We start from the raw sequence: 21,607 nt of genomic DNA on the forward strand, positions 1-21,607 counted from the left end.
AAGTGTAGTTGATGTACAATGTTAATTTTAGGTGTACAGCAAGGTGATTCAGTTATACATATACATACATATATTTTTTCAGATTTTTTCCCTTATATGTTGTAAGAAATTAAATATAGTTCTCTATGCTATACAGTAGGTCCTTGATTTTATCTATTTTATACATAGTAATGTGTGTTTGTTAATCCCAACTCCTAATTTAATCTTCCCTCGCCCTTTCCCCTTTAGTAACCATAGTTTGTTTTCTATGTCTATAAGTCTATTTTCGGTTTATAAATAAGATTTGTATAATTTTTTTTTATATTTCATATATAAGTGATATCATATGATATTTGTCTTTCTGTGTCTGACTTACTTCACTTAAAATGATCATCTCTAGGTCCATCCTTTTCAGATGTTTTTAAGATACTTAGATATGGAAATGTTGTTGCATGTGTTTTATGGCCTGAGATCTATAACTTGTCAGACTAAACATGAAATATTAAAAAATGTGTATTCTTTAGTTTTCTATATTCTTATCTGTATGCAATTAATAATACACATGGATAACTACATTTTAAAAAAAAAGAGCAATGAGTATGTTTCAGAATTTTACTTTGAGATTTACTTGGAAGTTTGGATATTCAACATGCTAATTTAATTCATCTGGATTGCTTTATTGGATGTCTTATCAAAATTTTCCAAAGGATGAAAGCAGACTTAATTTTAAAATCCTGGCATTTATAGAAGCATAGTAATTATAAATGTTAACATGAATATTATTCATAAGAAAAAGCTATCAGAATGTATTCCTTGTTAGCACTGTAAGCACATATCCTTTCTTTTATCAGGAGCCTCTTTCAGAATTCTTCAGGCCAGAAGAATGATGTTTTTCACCTGGATATTAAAAATGTCAGTGGCATTGGGCAGATCCTGGACTTCATGTACACATCTCATCTCGATCTTAACCAGGACAACATACAAGGAATGCTGGACATAGCACAGTGTTTGCAGGTTCAAAACGTTCTGCATCTGTGTCACACATTTTTAAAGTCAGCCACTGTAGACCAGCCACCTGTCCTGCCTTGTAACAGCGCGTTCTCCCTGCAGGGCACTTTGGCTCCCGACACTAATTGTGTTATCAGTGAAAACTATCCGCCCCATTTGCTGCAGGAGTGTTCAGCAGGTGCTCAGCAGAGTAAAGCTTTGGACGAATCACATTCTCACGCTCCATCGTCACTTAGTCTTCATCATTCCACAGCTGAAACATCCAAACAAGCCCCTGAGACACTGGATGGCAGCTGTCCAGAACTGCCTTTCAAACAGCCAAACTATTACTACAAACTCAGAAACTTTTACAGTAAGCAATACTATAAGCAGGCCTCTTGTCCCAGTCATGAGAGGGTCATCGAGCAGCCTTTCCCCTTCAGCGCATCCCCAGAGCTTCATGGCGCAGAACACCAGCCCTGTGCTGTCAGTCATTCCGAGTGCGTCCTGGATTCCTCGGAGCACTTGCCTTCCAACTTCCTGGCCCCGCCTTTGAGTGACTCTGCCCCGGACCCCGAGTCAGACAACGCATACCAACAACCCACCAGACAGATGAGGCTCAAAAAGGCCATTCACCTTAGGAAGCTCAATTTCCTAAAGTCGCAGAAATCTGCAGAGCCAACATCTGAACCCAAATCAGATGACAGTTTAACAAAGAGGACAGAATCTGCTAACGAAGACAGTAGAGAAAAAGTGGACAGCCAAAGTGCTGAAGAAAAGGAAAGAGAAGAACTCATCAGTTCTGAGAGTTTTAATTGTGGGAATGAAATGGAGAGGCCGGAGGACCCTGCAGCCCTGGAAGACCAGTCCCAGACGCTTCAGTCACAGAGACAGTACACGTGTGAATTGTGTGGAAAACCTTTTAAACACCCAAGCAATTTGGAGCTTCACAAACGGTCTCATACAGGTACACTGATTCAGTCCCTGCAGGCAAAAGGAAAGGAAATAATGCAGACGGTCAGACACCACTGCCTGCGCCTGTTCTCGTAAGAAGTTTTGCTGTTGCTTGATGACGTCATTGGTAGTTACCCAAAAAGTCAAGGGGTGTTAACTATTTTTTGCTTTATATTTTTGGTGATGCCTCGTAAAGAATAATCTTAAGTTCTATAAATGCTTTCATGGAACCAGTTTCAAAAGATGGTAAACTTTTCATTTTAATGACAGTTTTATGTGATAAACTTTCCATCTCTAAAGTTTGGTGAGTTATTCTGATGCACTCAAATTTTCAAATTAATTATAAAACAGATAAGCAATATTAGTTTGCTGTTTAGAATTAGATTTTTTTTAAAGCATAATGTAGGTTCATTCAGACTAAAGTAACTTAGTTTGAGTAATTCTGAAAGTTTTCTGGAAAGTAATTTGAGTATCAAATTTTTTAAGTTGTCATTTGGGAGGCAGGAGGTGAACTTTTTAATATGGATCAGCTTTAGCCATTTGATATTTTCGAAGGAAATTTTTCCATTTGAACATTGAATTTTCAGTTTTACTACATTGATTTGTGTCTCCTCCCCTTCCCCAAAACTTTTTTTCCAAAAGCTTTTTACAAAGTGTTATACAAACTTACATTACATGATACGATATATGTATATTACTTTCCTTCCTGCCCTGAAACGTGATGACTCTAATAACACCATAAATTAATGGCAGTTACTTTATGGGCTTGAGAAGCAATATGTTACAGAACGCTTCTAAAATAACCTCTCTCCAGGTGCTCTGGGAATTGTGGTTATTAACGTGACGGTCTGTCAGCACTTCTGACTCCCCGTTTGCTTAGGTGTTTACTACCTCGTTGTGTTAAGAGACTGAATTAATATTTATGAAATCTCTTTACAAATCTGTGTATTTGAATATGAAGTACTACTATCATTATTAACTAGTATTAACTCAGTTTTTCCCTGAAAAAATTTAATTTAGGTCATTGTGTTTTCTTATATTTCCTGGAACCTAACGATCACTGTCATTTTTATTTGAGAAACTTATTGGTTTAGCTTTAAAGGAAACAGAAACTGTTTATTCTGCAAGCACATCTTTGGGTAATAGTCATGGTACAGCTATGTGGCACAGATGCTCCTGGGATGTAAATACACTGAGAAGGGCAGCAGTTCTCAAAGTCTGGTCTGGGGCACCCTTTCAGGGGCTCAGGGAGGCCAGAGCTATTTGTATCATAGTGTAGGGTGTTAGTTGGCCTTTTCCTTCTCCCAAGAGTGTGCAGTGGAGTCAGCTAAAGGCTGCAGGGTGTGTGATGAGACTGTCACTCTGGTGGGCAATGAAAAATGTATACTTATATGTCAAAGATCACTCAGTCTTGATTTCTAATATGGCCTGTACCAACAGAGATAGCCCACATGAACAAAAGCTCTTTAGGACCCTCAATTGCTGAGTGTAAAGGCGTCCTGAGAGCAAAACGTTTGAGAGCAGGGTTATTAGCCCTGGCCACTTGAGAGTCTTAATAACTGGTGCCCTCTTTCTTCAGACTCTCCCCATGATGGTGACTTTAACATAACATAATCTGTTATCTCCATAATTTCAGACATAAGTGTAGTCCGAAATACAGAATCAATATGATTATAATTGCAGTTGACCCTTGTAGGGCTTAGGGGCCCTGACCCCCTAAGCAGTCAGAATCCTAGTATAACTGACGGTCAGTTGCACACCAGTTCCTCCACATGGTGGGTTCGGCCAGCCTCAGACTGGGTAGTACTGTTGTAGCTTTACTGTGGAAGGGAGTCTGCATTTACGTGAACCCAAGCAGTTCATACCCTGTCGTTCAAGGATCATCTGTACTTGGGGTCGGAAGCCCCCCCCCCCCCCGGCACCCTTGAGGAAGCCATTAAACAGTTTCAGGAAGAGATCAAAATAAAAATACCCTAATTTGACACAACATTGTAAAATGATTATAAATCAATAAAAAATGTTAAAAAAATAAAATAAAAATAACTAAAAATAAAAACACCCTGGTGGCAGCCCAGAAAGCTAGCAAACCCCGGCAATACAGTAGGAAGGGACACAGTCGTCTTATTTTTTAAAAAGGATCTTAATGAAACCACGAGATTGGAGGAGGATGGGGACAATGGAAGGTTTTTGGTCCTTGCGGTCTTATTTATTAGGGTTCCGTAGGTTAAGGTGATACCTGAAGTGTGCTTTTAAACAGATCATTTTCTAGAGACTACTCAGAACTGCCATGGCTTCTTTGTAGCAGAGCTCCCTTCTCTACATCTATTACAGTGTAATTCTTCAGAGTTCCTCAAATCAGAGGGGGCTAAGCAGCTGGCGAGGGAGCGCATCCCACGCTGGGATCATGTTTCCCCCTTAGCGCGTTTCCGCCAAGGCTGAGAGGCGGTAGAGAGGCTTTTCCCCGTCACTCTTTCAGGAGGTCCTGCTCTGTTTCGGGCTGCCCCAGGTTCCTACCTCATGTGGTATGAAGGAGTCACTTGGCTCAGTTCTAAATCGGTGGCAATCGGAGGAGTCAGACTAAAGGACAGGGGACTAGGTTCCTGCTGTTCAGCAAGAAAACTCAGATTTCATTTTCAGATGAAGGCAAAGGCTATGTCCAAACCTAAGTATGGTTTGAATGCAGATAAATTCATTTGATTTCAACACTGGTTTATATTGGAGGACAGGTGAAGTTTTTAGAGAAGAGTGAATATGGATCTCACTCTTCTCATCCAAGGGCGAGAGAGAGGACTACCAGGGCGCAGAGGCTCCTGTTTTCATAGCCTTTCAGTAACGTGTGTAGTGCTCTGCTTTGACAGCCAGGACCCAGGAGGCAGGTCTAAACATGTTAAACAGAAGATGATTGTGCAAAGATTGCTAATGATTTTACAAGTTGTTGTTTTGTTTTGTTTTAGGTGAGAAACCTTTTGAATGTAACATGTGTGGGAAACATTTCTCTCAGGTGGGAATACTTTTATTTATTGTTAATCGTTGGAAACCTGAAACCCACTGTTTATTTTTATTACAGATAAGCCATACTTTTGGACTTGTGAGAAAAGCTTCTGACAAAATCTGTAACTTTTAACAGACTTCAGACTAAATCAGGAGAAAATAATTTTCAAGAAAACAAATTTCTAGCTGATGAGGAGAAAATACCATTTTTTATAAGCATGTGAACTCTCACGGTACCTCCCCGTTCATCAAGGATGGGCCCAAGTTCTAGTATATTTCTCCTCCTCCGGGAATGATGTTCCCAGTAAACCATATGGAGCACCACCTGGGGCTGCAGATTGTGCTGGGCTGGATCCAAGAATGTCCTGATTCTTCCTGACACTGTAGGTGTTAGGATGTTGGATAAAAGACCAAACACTTTTCATGCCCTGCCTGCACTCCCTGTTAGCTGACCTCAGTTACGACCCTTTGCACGTGTGCCCTCTCGCCCAGCCAGCATGCGTCGTGTCCTCCCACAGGCTGTGTACTGATCTGGGCACTAGACATAGAGAACCCTAGAGATGTAGTGTCTTAGAGGAAATGCTGAGCGTGGTAGAATGGCTGTGGGAATCTACTTCTGAAATGGAAGATAACGGGTCCCCTGCTGTGGGCTGGGCACTGGCATTGCAGAAGCTGCTCACAGGGGCCCGTGCGCAGCCCTGCAGAGGAAGCAGTCACCTACATCTGTTTTTACACACATGTGAGAATCTTGTAGTAACAGCGTGTGCAAGGGCTTTTGCACTGGGGAGGGGACTTCCGGGCTGGACCTTGGAGGACGCGAGCCCTCCAGTCTGGTGGGAGTTGGCCGGGCCGGCCCTGTGGGGCACAGACAGAGTAAGGGAGCGCCCGCTCTGCACACGGCTCCTCCAGTTTCCCCTTCACCATTGCCTGCGCGCCACGACCTGCGATCTAATTACTGTCCCCTCTTCCTGCTCCCCTCGTGCAGTGATTCACCATGTCCTCACGTGTCCCTCTGCATTATTCATCCGAGTGGGGGCCGTGCACCCACTGGGTGTTCAGTAAGCTTCTGCTGAACTGAGTGGAGCAGCCATCGCTCATCTGCCCCTCTTGCTGGGACCTGTGCTGCTTCATACCTGCCCCGCCTGTGGGTCAGAGCTCGGGCTCGAGGGCCAGACAGTCTGGATTTGAATCCAGCCTCTGGTCTACTGCTCTGACCTTGGGCAAGCTACCCAGCCTTTTGTCCCTGCGTTTCCTAGGCTGTAAATTGTGAGGAGTAACTGAGTTGATAGGATGAAGTCCTTAGAATCGGAGTGAGTGCTCAGGAGACATTATTGGTCCTTACCCTGTTGCCGTCGCCTCCTTCCTCTCATGTCTTCTGTCCCCCTCTGCGTTTGCAGACCAGTCTTCCTAAGGCAACCCCCTCCCCAAACCACCACCATTTTCATCTTACCAGCTTTTGTGTGGTGGGAAAGCATAAAACCTAGATTAATGACCACTAATAATTAGCAATCACAACTTCTCTGGACCTCATCTTTCTAATCCTTAAAATAGGGGTAATACCACCTCATGGGAATGTTAGGATTAAATGAAAAAATGGACATGAAAGTCCTTTATACATTTAAATTCTGATAACAATGTAGGTTCTGTTCTTTTCTTGCTTGGAACCCTTCTGTGACCAAATGAAGTAAAACCAGACACCCAGGCACCCTGAGCCTGCCTTCAGCCCTCTCTCCTGGCATTGATGCCGGGGCTCTATCCCAGAGATTCCAACTCTCTTGGTTTGGGGTGGGGCTTAAGTGTTGATACTTTTGAAAAATTTTTTAAATTTTTAAAATGTTAAGTTTTAACTAGAGAGGCGATAGCAAATAGGAAAGGGTAGAAATAGAACATACATTTAGAAGTCCAAAGTTTTTTAAATATATATGTATGTGATATATATTCATATGATGTGTGTAATGTGTATGTTTATATAATATATACTGAGCTTATAGAAGCTCAAACAATTAAATCCATAAAGTCAGAGTTATCACTCTGTTGTGAATACTTTTCATATCTGACGGGATCAGCTTCTCCGATTTGAAGGGGTGGAGGTCTAGGAAGTTGATCTAATTTGCATCAAAATTTCAGATGAATTTTCAGTCTGTTTTCTTGTATATACGCTTCCAAGTTTTTACTCCTTGAACAATATGTATTAATTCTGCTCCTACTTGATGTTGGAGTTATAACAAATAGGGTGACGTTGGCAATATCCTTAGAAGAGCGAGTGGGGTGTCACCTGGCTGAGAACTGTGGGCAGGCTTTTCCGAGGTTTGGTAGGTGTGCAGACGCTGCTTGGAAAGTAGGGCAGGATTGTGGTGAGAGCTGGGTCAAGAGCATGTCCAGTAAACATTTATTGAATGCCTGCTATCTGTCAAGTAGGCGGTGGGGATAGCGCAGTTAGGAACACTAGTTAGAGAAGACGACATTGAGGTGATGGGGACCAGGTCATGTAGCATCCTCTAGGCTATTATAAAGACTTTGAGTTTCCCTTTGGAGAGGAATGGAGAGCTACTAGATGGTTTTAGGCAGAGGAGTAACTTGGTCTAACTTAAGTTTTCCCAGGCTGACTGGCTGTTTTGCTGAGAGTGTACACTAAGGGTTAGGGCGTAAGCAGGCCGGAACGTTGGTTCCCTCTAACACAGTGATTCCGAGGGCAGCCTGCCCACTGCTTCAGACCGGGTCCTACACTTTCGCTGTGGGTCCTGCCAAGGGCCGCCCTGTCTGATAGGCACTACAGAAGTCCTCTTCTTCCATGCGGGTGTCTGTATTTTTATCAGATTTTTATGAATGTAGAGTTACATATAGTACATATGATTACGTATATATGATTTTCAGTGCTGTTTTCTTTCATAGTGAAATGATGACATTTCTGTGAATAAGGACTCTTAAAAAACTTCATTCAACACGTATATATTGCAAGTCTACAGTGTCCAGGGAGCTCTGCCCTGTGTGGGGCACAAAGATGAATAAGGCTTCCAGGAGCTTATCTTTGTTTAGAGGAAGAAGCAGCTGTGTGAAGTGACAAAGTGCAGTGAAATGTTGGAAATGCCATGGCAGAAAGATGTACAGGGAATAATGCGGGCAAAGAGGAGAGGAGTCCTTTCTCCCTGAAAGCTGTGGTATTTGGGTGGGTGGGGACCTGGCATGTGTCAAGTGACTGCTTAGGGGAGCCGTGAAGACAGGAGGGCACCTGAGGAGCCTGGAAGCCCCTGGTATTCCAGGCAGAGGGAGCAGCGGTGGTGTCTACACAGGGATACTGTGTAAGCCACCCTTCAGCCCAAGCCAGCATCCGTTTCTCATATGAACTGGAATACATGTGGTACAATGACTGGGGTGTCCCATGTAGCTGCCAGACTGTTTGCTTTGGCAGAAGTGAGCTTGTATTTTCCCTTCTGGAAGATTCCAAGTTAGAAAACAGAGCTACCAAAGAGAATTAATCTTTTATGCTGTTTGTTCAATTTAGTATTTAATAGGGTTAGTCTTTAAAAAAAAAATGTAGCCACAACCTTAATGCTGAGTCAGCAAGCAGTTGATACATGAGAAAGGTACGCCAAGTCCAGGTTGTGACAACGGAACATACGTGTGTTAGCATAATCCTGGGCTCTGCACCTGCCTGGATCGCAGGAAGGAAGAGTCCTGCCGTACTTCAGAGTATGAACGAGGATCCATTTGGAGCCACGTGTCTCCCATGTGGAGTAGAACCTGGGCATCCAGAGGACAAAATAAGATGAGTGACAGATCTGGAGTGCCTGTCACGTGAGAAACAGGAAAAGGGAAACTCAGCATATTTAGCTGTCTTTGGGAGAGGAATGGAGTTGTTTTGTCTCTCCAAGGTGGCAGAAATAGGAGCACTGAGCAGCTGCTGCAGAAGGATGAGTTCTGAGAGGCTCAGTGCCCTCCCAGCAGCTCCTGTGTTCAGGGCGTGGTGGGCAGGATGCAGCATCCTGCAGGGGCCGCCGGGACGCGTGGTTCCAGGGTGCTGATGTGGCCTGATGCCAGGGTGACAAAGTTTCACCCCATCCATGGTGAAAACGCAAAATATAAGATTTTTTTTTTAAAGGGAAGCAGGGAGATTAGAGTAAATGATCATTTGACTACTCAGCAGAACTTTTTTTTTTAATGGAGGTACCAGGGATAGAACCCAGGACGTCGTGCATGCTAAGCATGTGCTCTACCGCTGAGCTGTACCCTCCCGCCACTGAGTAAGAATATTTTCATGCACTTTCTTAAGTTATTAAGTTTTCAACTCTGAGCTGATATTTCCCACACTGTCAAATGTCCTTTTATCAATGTAATGGTCAGTTTTTTAGGTGACATCTCTGTGTTAATATCTAGATTTTTTTTTCTGTTTTAAACACTTAGAACACAAATGACTTTTAAGATCTGAGTTCCCTTTTATCTCTAAAATTTTCTGATTCCCTGTTTTCTTATAGAAACAATCAGTAGCCATTAGAAGAGTATTCTGAGAGAGAATTTATCCTTGGTTTGATCGTGTTTAAATACTGATGTTCAGGTACCTATCTGAGTGGGTTTGTTTTTTTAATTACTCGATAAATCAGGTGTTAGTTTCTTTTCTGCGACAGAGTTTTTCAGTCCAGAATTCTGACGACTCCATCCTGATTTAAAATGGTATTGACTTAAAGGGAGTAGAACTTCCTTTACTGCTGGTACCTCGCTGCTGCCCGACAGCCGCACAAGCTTGGAGTCGGCAGACAAAGCGGAGGCGGAGTATTCCCGCCGGCTGTCGGGGCTGAGGCCGACTGCCGCCCAGCGCCTCTGTCTGCTTCCTGTACCGTGTGAAGCAGACTTTATGAGGACATTGTGATGACCGGAGCACTGTTCGCAAGTGCTTAGCAGAGGGCTTCATTCAGAGTGGGCTCTTCATAAATGAGATCTCCTGCTATTACCAGTGCTGGAGTCCTCTTGGACCCAGCGGTAGATCATTTCTAGGACTGTGTGCTTTCTAGTCTGTGTACTTAGGATATAATTAGCAATAAAGCATAGCAAAGTTTACCGAAAATAAAGACGCTTGAGCAAAGAGCACGTAATCTGAGCCCTAGTTCACAATGTAATTTGGTGTAAATTGTCTGAATATATTATTGGACTTGCCTAAATCATGTAATTACTTAATCTGTTTTTGTACCATGTATCAGACTATATGCTGCTTTATCTGGGGGAATGATAATTATTTTCATTACACATTTCCAACACTAAATAGCTAAAGAAACATTTTAAAGTTTGTTTTACAATTGCTTACTATAATATTAAGTGGAAGACCATTCAGTAAAATTTACTTTGGAAACAAGTCATTGTTATGCTTTATTTAAAAAGGAAATCTGCAACATTGCTGAGAATCTAATCAGAACGCATTTCAATCATAATACATAGTTCACAAGATAACTTGAAACAAGAGGGATCCAATTTAACAGCTGAGCAGATGGTGCTATTCGAATTGCTGAGCTTTTCTGAAATTTGTAAGTGACTGTTTTAAAACAGTCAGCGGTGCCTTATATTAACTGCCACGAGCTGCTTCCTGAGTGGCAGAGTGACTGTCGTGCTGAGAATTCAACACAAGCTAGTTTTTTCACAGAAACGTGCACGCCCTTTGTGTAAGACAAGAGTTTAAATCAGACAAACCAGTATTAATTCCTATCCATGTAACTTAGGGCAACCAATTTATTTCTCTGAATCTCAGTTTTACATCTGGAAAATAGAGATAACACTACTAATTTCTGAGGGCAAGTTGGTTATGTATGTAAAAGCCTGAGTAGACCAAATGTCTATTGCTGTTGACATTTGCTGTTTTATTATTGTTACTAATAATCATTCAGTTAAAAGCTGGGTATTTGCCAATGTTTTGCCAGATTCTTTCTCTTTGGTTATCTAAAATACACCAGTTTTTTTAAAAGCCATATTTATCATATTCTGAAATGTTGTATCTAAGTTAGTGTGTCCCAGTCTGGTAGACGTAAAGAACCTTCCAAGTTACATAAATTCCACAGACAGCATCCTTTATACTGGCCACAGATGGACATCAAACCCATCTTCAGACCTACAGCCACGAACTATCTTTGCATCTTGTTTAAAATATAGTTTGCAAATTTACAAAGCCACGTTTATGAGTCGGGTTTTACTGTTCATGCTGGCTTTTTGGCTTATTTTGTGTGTGCTGCCTGCACATTATTGCCCTTGAGTATGTTCATCCTATTCAGTGTGGGGGTTTTGTAACAGAATTAAGTATGGGACATGACAGTTTGAGACTATTAATTTAAATTACAGCTATGGAAGATTTTGTTTCCAAATCCTAATTTAACACATTTGCCAGTAGCGTTTTTAATATCTGAGGCATTTGCAGTTTTAATTTCACTGTACCTTAAGCAATTTCATTGATTTCCTATCAATTAGTACCTGGAAATCTATTCTCTGGTCTTCATTTAAATCAGTTAACCTTCATAAAGCCCGGCTAGTTTCACAGATTAGGAACATAAAAGGCCCGAAGCTGCAGGACGACTGTGAATCTCCTGGTTTGCATTTTTGCACAGAGGTAAAAATGACCAGGCTGTCAGGCAGAACAACCATACTGCCGGAGGAAATAGTTTTGAGAAATGTCTCACCTTCTTTATGAACAAAAGCATGTTTTTAAGGAAGAAACAATGAATACTGAAATAACCAAGTACAAATGATACCTTTTTTTCAAATGATGTTTGCATATAGATGGTCCAGGTTAAAAAAAATACAAAATAAAATATATCAAGAGCTGTTTAAACACAAGCTTAGCGACCCCTAAAGAAGTCCCCACGGTGTGTCAGGCACATTTAAGAGGGACACGGCACCCCGCACACCTGAGATGGGCCAGGCCAGGGGCTGGCGTGGAGCGCAGAGCTGAGAGGCACCCCTGTTCAGCAGATTGCTTGCGGGTCGGGGGGATCCCTAAGGCCGAAGTGGGCTGGACCTCCATCTCCTCGCACGTGGCTCCTTCTGAGTTGTGCATCAGGAGTCTTCATTCTGAAGTAGGACTGGAACCTGGCTGAATCTGTCAGTTTCCATTTTGAATTTGTATGCCCTGAAAAAAAAGAGAAAAAAAACCTTTCATTGTTGGCATGTTTTTGCTTTTCCTTTTTTGCAGGCGGGCAACTTGCAAACTCACTTGCGTCGGCATTCCGGAGAGAAGCCGTACATCTGCGAGATCTGCGGGAAGAGGTCAGTGCCAGCCTCGCTCACCCCGCGCGAGGAGCAGCCCTCGTCTCAGCAGCTTTGAAAGTCCGTGTTCCCTGAGCCACGGGGGGGCTCGCTGCCTCACTAAGGAACACAGTAAAGCCAAACCCTCTGGCTTTTGATGTGATGCACATGAGAATAACCCAAAGAAGTGGAAATATTAATTAAAAGAATGAGAATCTAGGACACAAGTCTTAGGAAATGGGATTTTACAGGAAACAAAATTATTTTATACTAAAATTTCCATTCATTCCAAGAATGTCTGTTAAAATAGATGAGTGCCAGAGGTGACTGGTAGGGGAAATGAGACTTGCGGCCTGAACGCCTGGCCTTCAGGAGGGGGTGGTAGGAGGCACCCCAGCTGTGCACCCAGACCCATAAAGGGCTGTGAGTTCAGCCACAGGCAGGGTGGGCCAAGCCTGAGGGCCGGGGAGGGCTTAGACTTGGGAAGTGGGAATCGACCTGACTTACTCTGGAGGTGGAGAGCGGTCTGGAGAGATGGTCCCTGCAACGTGGACCCCTGTCCCCTCACTGGGGGCCCTTGTCGAGAGTCCACAGCCTCGGTCACCTGATGGCCAGTCATTGTAGGACAGCAGGGAACAGCCAGGATTCTACCAGTCGCGTAGTGTTTTATTCATGTAACCATTCATTCGGCCAACATTTATTAGGCACCTTCTGTATGCTAAGTGCTGTGATGGGAACAAAAACATAAACAGTACAGATTCTCTGCGTCTGATAAGTTTGCACTCAGGAGCTGGGGGATGGGACAGGAGTGGGACAGCTGTGGTCACAGTCCGCTGTGAGGACGCACAACACCCTTGGTTCTGTTGTCTCTGCAGATGGTATAAAACAGAGAAGTAAAAGCTGCCTAGCCTCACATGTCACCCTTTCTGCCGTAGCCCCCTGGACACTGAAGACCAAGTTTAGTGCCCAGGTCACATGTGCTGCTTCCTGGAGATGCCTTGTAGCAGAAACTCCCTGCTGCTTGACTTGGGGTCCCTGAAAGTCTTGTTTTGCAGGGCACTTTAAATGTGAGCTTTCTGAACTCCCATTAAAAGTAAGGCATGCATTTCAAATCATGTCTGTATTGCAACATCTTCCCCCAAACACAACCTTTTACTCTCCTGTCGAGTGCGGTGGAAAGGAAAGAGCATAGGTTTCCATATTCGAGGATTGGGTTGATCATCTCGGAAGGGGAAAGGTTAATGAAAGTAGGGAGGAGAAAGGGTTTTAAGAGCAAAACACTTGGATCATTTTCTACTTTCCTTTAAAAAGAAGAGAAAAAAAGTAATTTTTAAAAATGCACATTTCAAATGAAATCAGGCCACTCCTGATTACATTCTGAAGTAACACAGGGAGAATTCATCTCCTCCCTCAGTGACTTGCAATTATAAAGATTTGCAGTAACTCAGAAAGGCTGTTAATTGAATTTCCAAATTACATTACAGGTTTGCAGCCTCTGGTGATGTCCAGCGTCACATAATTATTCACTCAGGAGAAAAACCACACTTGTGTGACATCTGTGGTCGAGGTAGAGCTGAGCGTTTTCCTTTTCTTCCCTTGAAGATTTCCGATTAAGCTGTCCTCAGTCCTTCAGCTTAACACCTGCTCCGGTCTCCCCAGGGTTCAGCAACTTCAGTAACCTGAAGGAGCACAAGAAGACGCACACGGCCGACAAGGTATTCACCTGCGACGAGTGCGGGAAGTCTTTCAACATGCAGAGGAAGCTGGTGAAGCACCGGGTCCGGCACACGGGGGAGCGGCCCTACAGCTGTTCCGCCTGCGGTGAGTCCCCGCCCGCCGCAGGCCGGCAGTCACCTGGCCGCCCCTGTGGGGAGGGCGCCCGTCTCTGCCCGCTCCGTCATGGGCTGTTCGGGTCCCGGATAAGCCATCCCTTTTCTCTTGGGTAAACTGGAAGTAATGCTGTTCCACTGCCCCCTTGGTCTTCTCTGATTTGTCTCCGTTCACGTAGCAGACGTTGACTCAGTGTCTTCCGAGTCAACCAGGAACTGTCCTAGGTGCTCCGGATACAAAGATGACTGATACGGGGCCCCAGGTGCCGCGTGCTCCTGGTCTGGGCTGGCGGGGCACAGGCAGTTGGAAAAGTGGGGGAGAGCATCGTGGGTTTGAGACGGAGGGTTCTTGAGACCATGTATCATGAAGCCGAGGTTGTTTCTGAGGCATTTGACCCATCAGTGACATCATCAGGAAGGAAAGGGAAGGCTGGCAGCCCTCAGTCTCAGGGTTCATCCCTGCCCAGGTGAGGAAACTGGGACTGTGAGTTCAGCCTCCTGTTACGACGGTCACAGAGTGTTGGAGCCTCTGGAGAACTCAGGGAGTGTGTGCGTGTGTGCGTGCACAGGCATGTGTACACGTGACAGTGTGGGTTGAATCTCAGGTGAATGAGTGAGTGACCATTGCTATGATTACTTGTTTGGAACAAATAGGAACAATGCTCGGAGTCAGGCAGCGAAGCCTGGAACTGGGGCACCCCTGGAGTGGCTCCTTCTCATGGTGATTGGTGTCTAAAGTAGGGCAGGACGTGTGGGAACTGGAGGCAGCTTTCTTTGTATCTCCCACTTAAATTGTATCTCGATCTCCTGGACACGAATGTCTGTCAGCACCTCCAGGACCATTCTGATCATCCTTAAAGGATAAAATTACATCACTTTAAATCACAATTACAGTCCCAAATCCTTAATTTAAAGTGTCAGTTCCAAATTATTGTTGTATCTGTGAACTGGAGTGCAGGTTCAGTGTTCTCGTCCCCTCCCAGCGGGGCCTGGCTGCCAGCCCAGACCCCCGCCGAGGAGGAGGCGCAGCAGGACCCTGTCTCCCATCCCCACGCTTGCACCCCTTCCCCCACCAACAACCAGGGTTTTGTTTTTGGGGCATCAGGGGAAGAGAGAAAGGGAGCGAGAGCGTTCTCACATGACCGGTTCAAGTCTTTTTAATAGCTTATTGAGATAAACCTCAGACTGTAACATCTACCGTGCAGAGTGAACAGTTCGGCGGTTTCAGCGTATTCAGAGTTGTGCTTCCCTCACCACGATCGAACCTGAACGTTTTCATAGCCCAGAAGAGAAAGCCCACACCCAGCAGCAGTCACTCCACACTCCCTCCCTGCAGCCCTGGGCAGCCGTCAGTCCACTTTCTGTGCCTATAGGTGTGCCTGTTCCAGACATTTTGTGTCAATGGAATCATATGATACGTGGTCTTTCGTAATTGTCTCCTTTCACTTAGCAAATTTGCTGTGGACACTCACGTGCAAGTTTATGCGTGGGTGTATGTTTTCATTTTCCTGGGTTCAAAAGATAGTTTCCATTTTAAGGTGGCTTCATGTTCTGAGCTTTGCTGTGTTTGAAGCTTGTCTGTATCTCTCCTCTGCCTCCTCCCTCCCTCCTCCACCTCCCTCTCCCCTCCCTCCATCTCATCCCCCTGTCCCTGTCCCTGTCCCTCTGTTTCCAGCAGTTCATGCTTCTTCTAAGGCCAGCCCTAGACCCACTCCGTTCTCCTTCCCCAGCATTCAGCTGCACTTTCTAAGATGGAGAGGCGCTTTTTCTTCCAGCCCGACTTTTCCCTCTAGCCCTTAGTTTTGTAGCAGTTTACTCCAAGGAGACTTTCTCTGTTGGGGTCCCATCTGCACCTCAAAGCAGTCCTCTTAGGCTGGATTTCAAAAGGCTCCAGACTGGCTCACTGGCAAGCATGACCCCTGTCTGATCTGTGGAAATACCCATGGTCTGTGCTCCAGGGGGTCTGCAGGCCCACACCAGCACAGAGATGACCCTCCCCTCTCTGCCACCCATCCTGCAAGCCAGCTGTCTCCACTGGATTTTCCCCGCAGAAGGTGGGCGCTGCTTCACTGTGACCTCCTGATGGAGGGACAGAGGAGAGACACTTCCCATATCCCCCCTCTCTCCGTGGGAACTCTACTGTGGCTGAAATTGTACATATTAAGGAACCTGAAAGCAGTGATCACCTTTTGCCCAGTAATTCCACTGTTGAGAATTTATCTTAAGGAAAAAAGGAAAAGAAGGATATTAATTGCACCTCAGATATAGGAGCAAACAATTAGAAGCAGCCCAAATAGCCCACCATTGTTTGACTAGGACTGGATGGCTGAGAATTCAAATATAGTGACATAGGAATGAGTGAGAAGTTCTAAAATGTGTCCCCGTAAATTGTATAGCTTGTTTCAGCCCTTTATAAATATATTATGACTTCCGTAAGGTTGCTGATTGGTTTTTCCTTTCTGATCTGCTAACCAACTCTAACGGCAGAACTAGATCCCCTGCTTCTATGATATATCCAGAAAAAGAAAAGGGAGCCTGGAGAAGGAGACATAAAATGATGTTGGGAGCTGGACACATTAGTATCTTTAGAAAAGATGCTTCTAAGTTATAGATTGGCTGTGTTAGATTTATGAAAATCTGAACAAAACTGACAGAGTTTCCCAGCATAGGTAGCAGGCCAGCGCCCTGGCCTACTCAGCAGGCACTCCCACGCAGGGCGGCCAGGGCTCGCATGAGGCACCAGATGAGGCTAAAGGTTGGAGGGGCTACAGCTGGAGAAGTGTGGACAAGTCTGGAATCCAGAGTGAGCAGGTGATCGATGCTGGAGAGGGCGTGGAGAAAAGGGAGCCCTCCTACACTGGTGGTGGGAATGGAGTTTGATGCAGTCATTATGGAAAACAGTATGGAGATTCCTCAAAAGACTAAAAATAGATCCAGCAATCCCACTCCTGGGCATATATCCAGAGGGAACCTTAATTCAAAAAGATACATGTACCCCAGTGTTCATAGCAGCACTATTTACAATAGCCAAGACATGGAAGAAACCCAAATGTCCGTCAACAGATGACTGGATAAAGAAGCTGTGATATATTTATACAATGGAATACTACTTAGCCATAAAAAATGATAAAATAATGCCATTTGCAGCAACATGGATGGACCTGGAGATTGTCATTCTAAGTGAAGGAAGCAAGAAAAAGAAAGAAAAAGACCATATGATATCACTCATATGTGGAATATAAAAAAGAGACAAACGAACTTATTTACAAAACAAAAACAGACTCACAGACATAGAAAACTTATGGCTGTGGGGCAGGGAAGGGGGTGGTAAGGGATAATTGGGAGTTCAAGATTTGCAGATACTAACTAATGTATATAAAATAGATAAACAAGAAGGTCCTGCTGTACAGCACAGAGAACTGTATTCAGTATCTTGCAGTAACTTGTGAAAAAGAGTATGAAAACGAATATATGTATGTTCATGTGTGACTGAAGCACTGCATTATGCTATACCGTAGAAATTGACACATTGTAAACTGACTATACTTCAATAAATATATATATATATATATATATACAGAGTGAGCAAGTGACGCAGGGCCCAACTGAGTTCAAGTCAAAGCAGCGTGGGCCAGGGTTTAGCAGTTGGAGGAGGGGACTCCTTCCAGAATGTTCCCCGCTGAAAAGACCCCTTTTTCTTCCTCCAGGAAAATGTTTCGGTGGCTCTGGGGACCTCCGCAGGCACGTCCGCACTCACACCGGGGAGAAGCCGTACACGTGTGACGTCTGCAGCAAGTGCTTCACGCGCTCGGCCGTGCTGCGGCGGCACCGGAAGATGCACTGCCGAGCGGACGACGCGGGGCTCGCGCCGCCCATCGCCCCCTCGGAGCCTGGGAAACCTCAGAGCGCAGACTCCTTTTCCCAAGACGTGTCTGTGACTTTGATGCCCGTGTCCGTTAAGCTCCCCGTCCACCCAGTGGAAGAAGAGCCAGCGACTGAATTCGACAGCCACTCTGCCGGCTCCTACTGTAAGTTCCGGCCCGCGGTGCAGCCTCACGGAGTCGGTGACCAGGAGAGGCTCAGCTTGGATCCGGCTAAAGCCGCCAAGCCCCCGCTGCCGCAGGCGCAGCCTCAGGCTTACGCTTACGCGGACGTGGCCGGCGCCGAGCCCCTGCAGGCCGACGGCATGGCCATGATCCGCTCCTCGCTGGCCGCGCTGGACCAGCACTGCGGGGACCCCCTGGGCAGCCGCACCGCGGCCCCCGCGCACAGGAACTCGGACGGACAGTTCTTCTCCAGCATGACCCTCTGGGGGCTGGCAATGAAGACGCTGCAGAATGAGAGCGAGCTGGACCAGTGACGTCCTGCGGCGGCGCCGCCTCGGTGCAGACCTCTCAGAGCTTCAGGAGCAAGCCGTCCCCAGTTAGCTTCCTAACCGGCCCGAGAGCGGTCGGACCGCTTCCCTCCTGGTGGGGCCTGATAACCAGAAGCATCCCCAGCTCAAGATTTGGGAAGGAAGGCCCCCTGGACCTTCGTGGAAGCAGACACGAGACAGCACAGCTTGTGTCACAGAAGCCAAAGGCTTGAGAGACCGTTTCATGCTTCAGTGAGCACGACGGCGTGGACTCCGGGTAACTACTGTGCGTTTGGTCATGATAAAGGGAAAATATATATATCACAATACAGATGTTATTTTTGCATTTTTATATGATTGAAATTTGTAGCATTTTGTATTTTTATTTACAAAAAGATTTTATTTGTATAGGAAACTCATACTATAATTTAATTTGAATAAATGAAAGTTGCCTTTCTATATAATATTGTGTTTCCTCCAACATTTTTTATTAATCTGAAGACCATAGTGGTACAAAGAAGATAGCCATCACCAACAGGCACCCTTGCAAGGACAAGTACCGGCTCAGTTCTGCCGCCCTGGACAGAGGACTTCCGGAGCCCAGAGCAGAGCCTGAACCCTGGCCGCCACCTCCTGGTGAGCTCGTGGGCAAGCTACTCCACCTCTCAGAACCTTCTCTGGGTTTGCTTTTCTGCAGCATGAGATAAATAGCTTTCAGCATTCTTACAAGGCTCGAATGATCTCATCCACTTGAAAATACCTGCCCAGGTCTGGTTGCTGGACAGAGCTCCTGAGCCTGCTCCTCCTCTCAGCCGCCCAGTGGACCTGCTGGCCTCTGTGGGGCCATGGGTCGTGTCCACAGCACTGTCGCTGGAATGGCAAAGTGAGATCCAGGGCAGAAAATGCGGTTACCCTTGTGGACAGCAGAAGTCACTGGTCCAGAGAACTGTTTGCACAGAGGACCGGAGTGTGTAAGGGCAACTCCAATCCTGCCGGCATCAGTCCTAGCTCAGAAATAGACAGCCAGCAAGAGACACGGGCAGGGCAGGATTTTCTTGGAAAAACCATGGTTGCAGACCAGGAGGTCAGCTGTGAAGTCAGATTCAGGTGCAACTCCTGGTGTTCCCAATCATTCAGGGCACTGCAGTCCACAAAGCCGGGGCAGCGAGCACCTACTGTCCCTGCCCTAAAGATGCGGGAGCCCAAGGTCCCACGGGTTTGCTGACCTGCACAGGGACGTGCAGCTGTGGGCGAGGCCCGAGGTCTCAGGGGCGTGCCTGGCAGTGAACTTGATGCCTGGTAGTTGCACATGGATGGTCATTTCTTTCCATCTTCCCACTTGTCCTCTTTCTCATCCCCACTCCGGCTCTTTCCAGCTCCTCCCTCCAGTATCCTGACCTCACCAACCCTTCAACCCCACTGGGACCCACGGTCCATTGGTCAGCTCATCTTTTCACAGCCTCTCGTGTCCCTGTCCACCTCCTTCCCGGGCTAAGCCCCATGGGCCATCTTGCCATGATCTGCCCTCTGGCCTCTTTATCAAGCTTACCTGGTAAACCTCCACCTGCCCTCTGCTCCTCTATGTCGGTCACTGAGCCAGGCTGGTGAGAAGCCATCCTCTGGTTTCTCCTGCAACTCCTGGTGAGCCCTGGGTCTGTCCTGCCTCCCTCCTCGTTCTCTGGACCCTGTGCTGTCCTGAATGACTGTCTCTGTCCTCACTGTGTTCTCCAGCCTCTCTACCTCCCCGCCTCCTCCCCCGCTCAGGACCTTGCTTCCTATTTCTCTGCAGATGCAGAAGCAAACAGAAAGGATCCCTCAGCCTTCCCCCACACCTGCCAAATCCCTGTGCCTGTGCCTGTGCCTATAGATTGCACCCCCACCTACCTGCAGCCTCTCCCACCCCAGCCCACTCCCTCCAGCTTTGTTTTTCTCATTAGGACTTTCTACTGTCAAACCTACTATAGATTTCATTTGTTTCCCCACCAGGATGTACGCCCCCGAGGTTTTTGTCTCTTGTTCACTGCTCTGTCCCCAGTGCCTGGACAGTGCCTGGCATTTACTAGATGTTCAGTAAATAACAGTCAAAGCAATGTTCTTTCAGTCAAAATAGTGGACCTCCTGGATTGATCCTCTAATTTCCTTTTCTCGCTGGCACCCTGTTCGAGCAGATGACTTCTGTCCCCACTACTCCACTGAAACCCTTTTTGCCCAGGTCTCCACTGATGGCCCAGCGGTGGTTCTCGGTCCCTACCTCAGCTGACTCCTGGGCAGTGCTGATAGCTCAGCAGTGAAGTGACTCTTCCTCCGGGAGACAAGAGCCGGGGCCTCCTGGAGGCCCGCTCGTTCTGGGCTTCCCCTCACCTTGCTGACTGCTCATCTCAGCTTCCTGTTCCCCTCCTCATGCAGGAGTCGGGGTGCCCCAGAGCACAGGCCTGCAACCGGCCCCGTCCTTGCTCTCCCTCGGCCGTCCCTCCCGAACTTGTGTCTGCCCCAGGCCTCTCCCCAGACTCTAGAACCCCTCCCCTTACCTGAATGGCCAGCAGACATCTCAGACAGAACATTTTCAAAACCAAGCACCTCATCCTCTCCCCCGCTCTGGCCCACCTCATTAAATGGCAACCCCATTCGTCCAGTGGCTCAGACCAAACCCCTGAAGAGTTCCTGCCCCCATCAGTAAACGTCTACAGTGTGCCTCCTGTCACCTGGGTTCTGCCCATGGCCCGAAGAGTGGGATGTGCCCAGGCGGAAGTAAATCTTCTTGACGAGGACAGTAATGTGTTCTTGTAGAGGCAAAGTTTAGGGAAAAATGAAAACCAAAGCTTTTAAATGTGTATCTCCTGCCTCTTTCCTTTCTCCCTTTATTATTCTGCCCTAAAGCCTTAACCTAAATAAGGCAAAGCTTAGAAGTGGTGAAAAGGAAGTGTGTGACTGTGCTCTTGGATGGAAGATTCTCTTGCAGTGGGCCACGCCTTGACTTTGTGGTGTGCACGTAGCATGGGCCATCTGCAGCAAGAGTATGAGTGCACACGTGTGTACATATGTGTGCGTGTGTGTGCGTGCGCGTGCACATCATTGACCCCGGAGTCAGGGCACCTGGACTGTGTTCTCAGCTCCATCACCAGCCAGCCGTGTGACAAATGCCCTCTACTCCCTGGACTTCAGTATCCTGACTGGACCAAGGTGTTCTCAGTCCTAGTGCTCTGTGAACATTCTCTGAGGATGACCCGTAATGAGGTTCCTGTAGAACTCTCCTGGGCCAAGAACTACCTTTCATTACAAAATTGGGGTGCAGAAG

General features: G+C 46.2%; 1 protein-coding gene across 3 annotated transcripts in view; it reads left to right on the plus strand.

The window, feature by feature from the left end:
- The window catches only part of ZBTB49 (zinc finger and BTB domain containing 49), a 28,181-nt gene extending 9,239 nt beyond the window's left edge, over positions 1-18,942 (plus strand). The window contains exons 3-8 of one of the 3 annotated variants that reach the window (XM_074350336.1): positions 831-1,933; positions 4,875-4,921; positions 12,077-12,150; positions 13,614-13,696; positions 13,789-13,950; positions 17,666-18,942. In XM_074350336.1, the coding sequence (XP_074206437.1) occupies positions 831-1,933; positions 4,875-4,921; positions 12,077-12,150; positions 13,614-13,696; positions 13,789-13,950; positions 17,666-18,318 (2,122 nt within the window). In that variant the 3' untranslated portion in view covers positions 18,319-18,942. The remainder of the gene's footprint in view (positions 1-830; positions 1,934-4,874; positions 4,922-12,076; positions 12,151-13,613; positions 13,697-13,788; positions 13,951-17,665) is intronic. The other 2 variants (XM_074350342.1, XM_074350349.1) reach the window with 2 other exon arrangements.
- The last annotated feature ends 2,665 nt before the right edge of the window (positions 18,943-21,607 follow it).

The sequence above is a fragment of the Camelus bactrianus genome, chromosome 2 (assembly GCF_048773025.1).
Source record: "Camelus bactrianus isolate YW-2024 breed Bactrian camel chromosome 2, ASM4877302v1, whole genome shotgun sequence".
In the NCBI taxonomy this organism is placed as follows: domain Eukaryota; kingdom Metazoa; phylum Chordata; class Mammalia; order Artiodactyla; family Camelidae; genus Camelus; species Camelus bactrianus.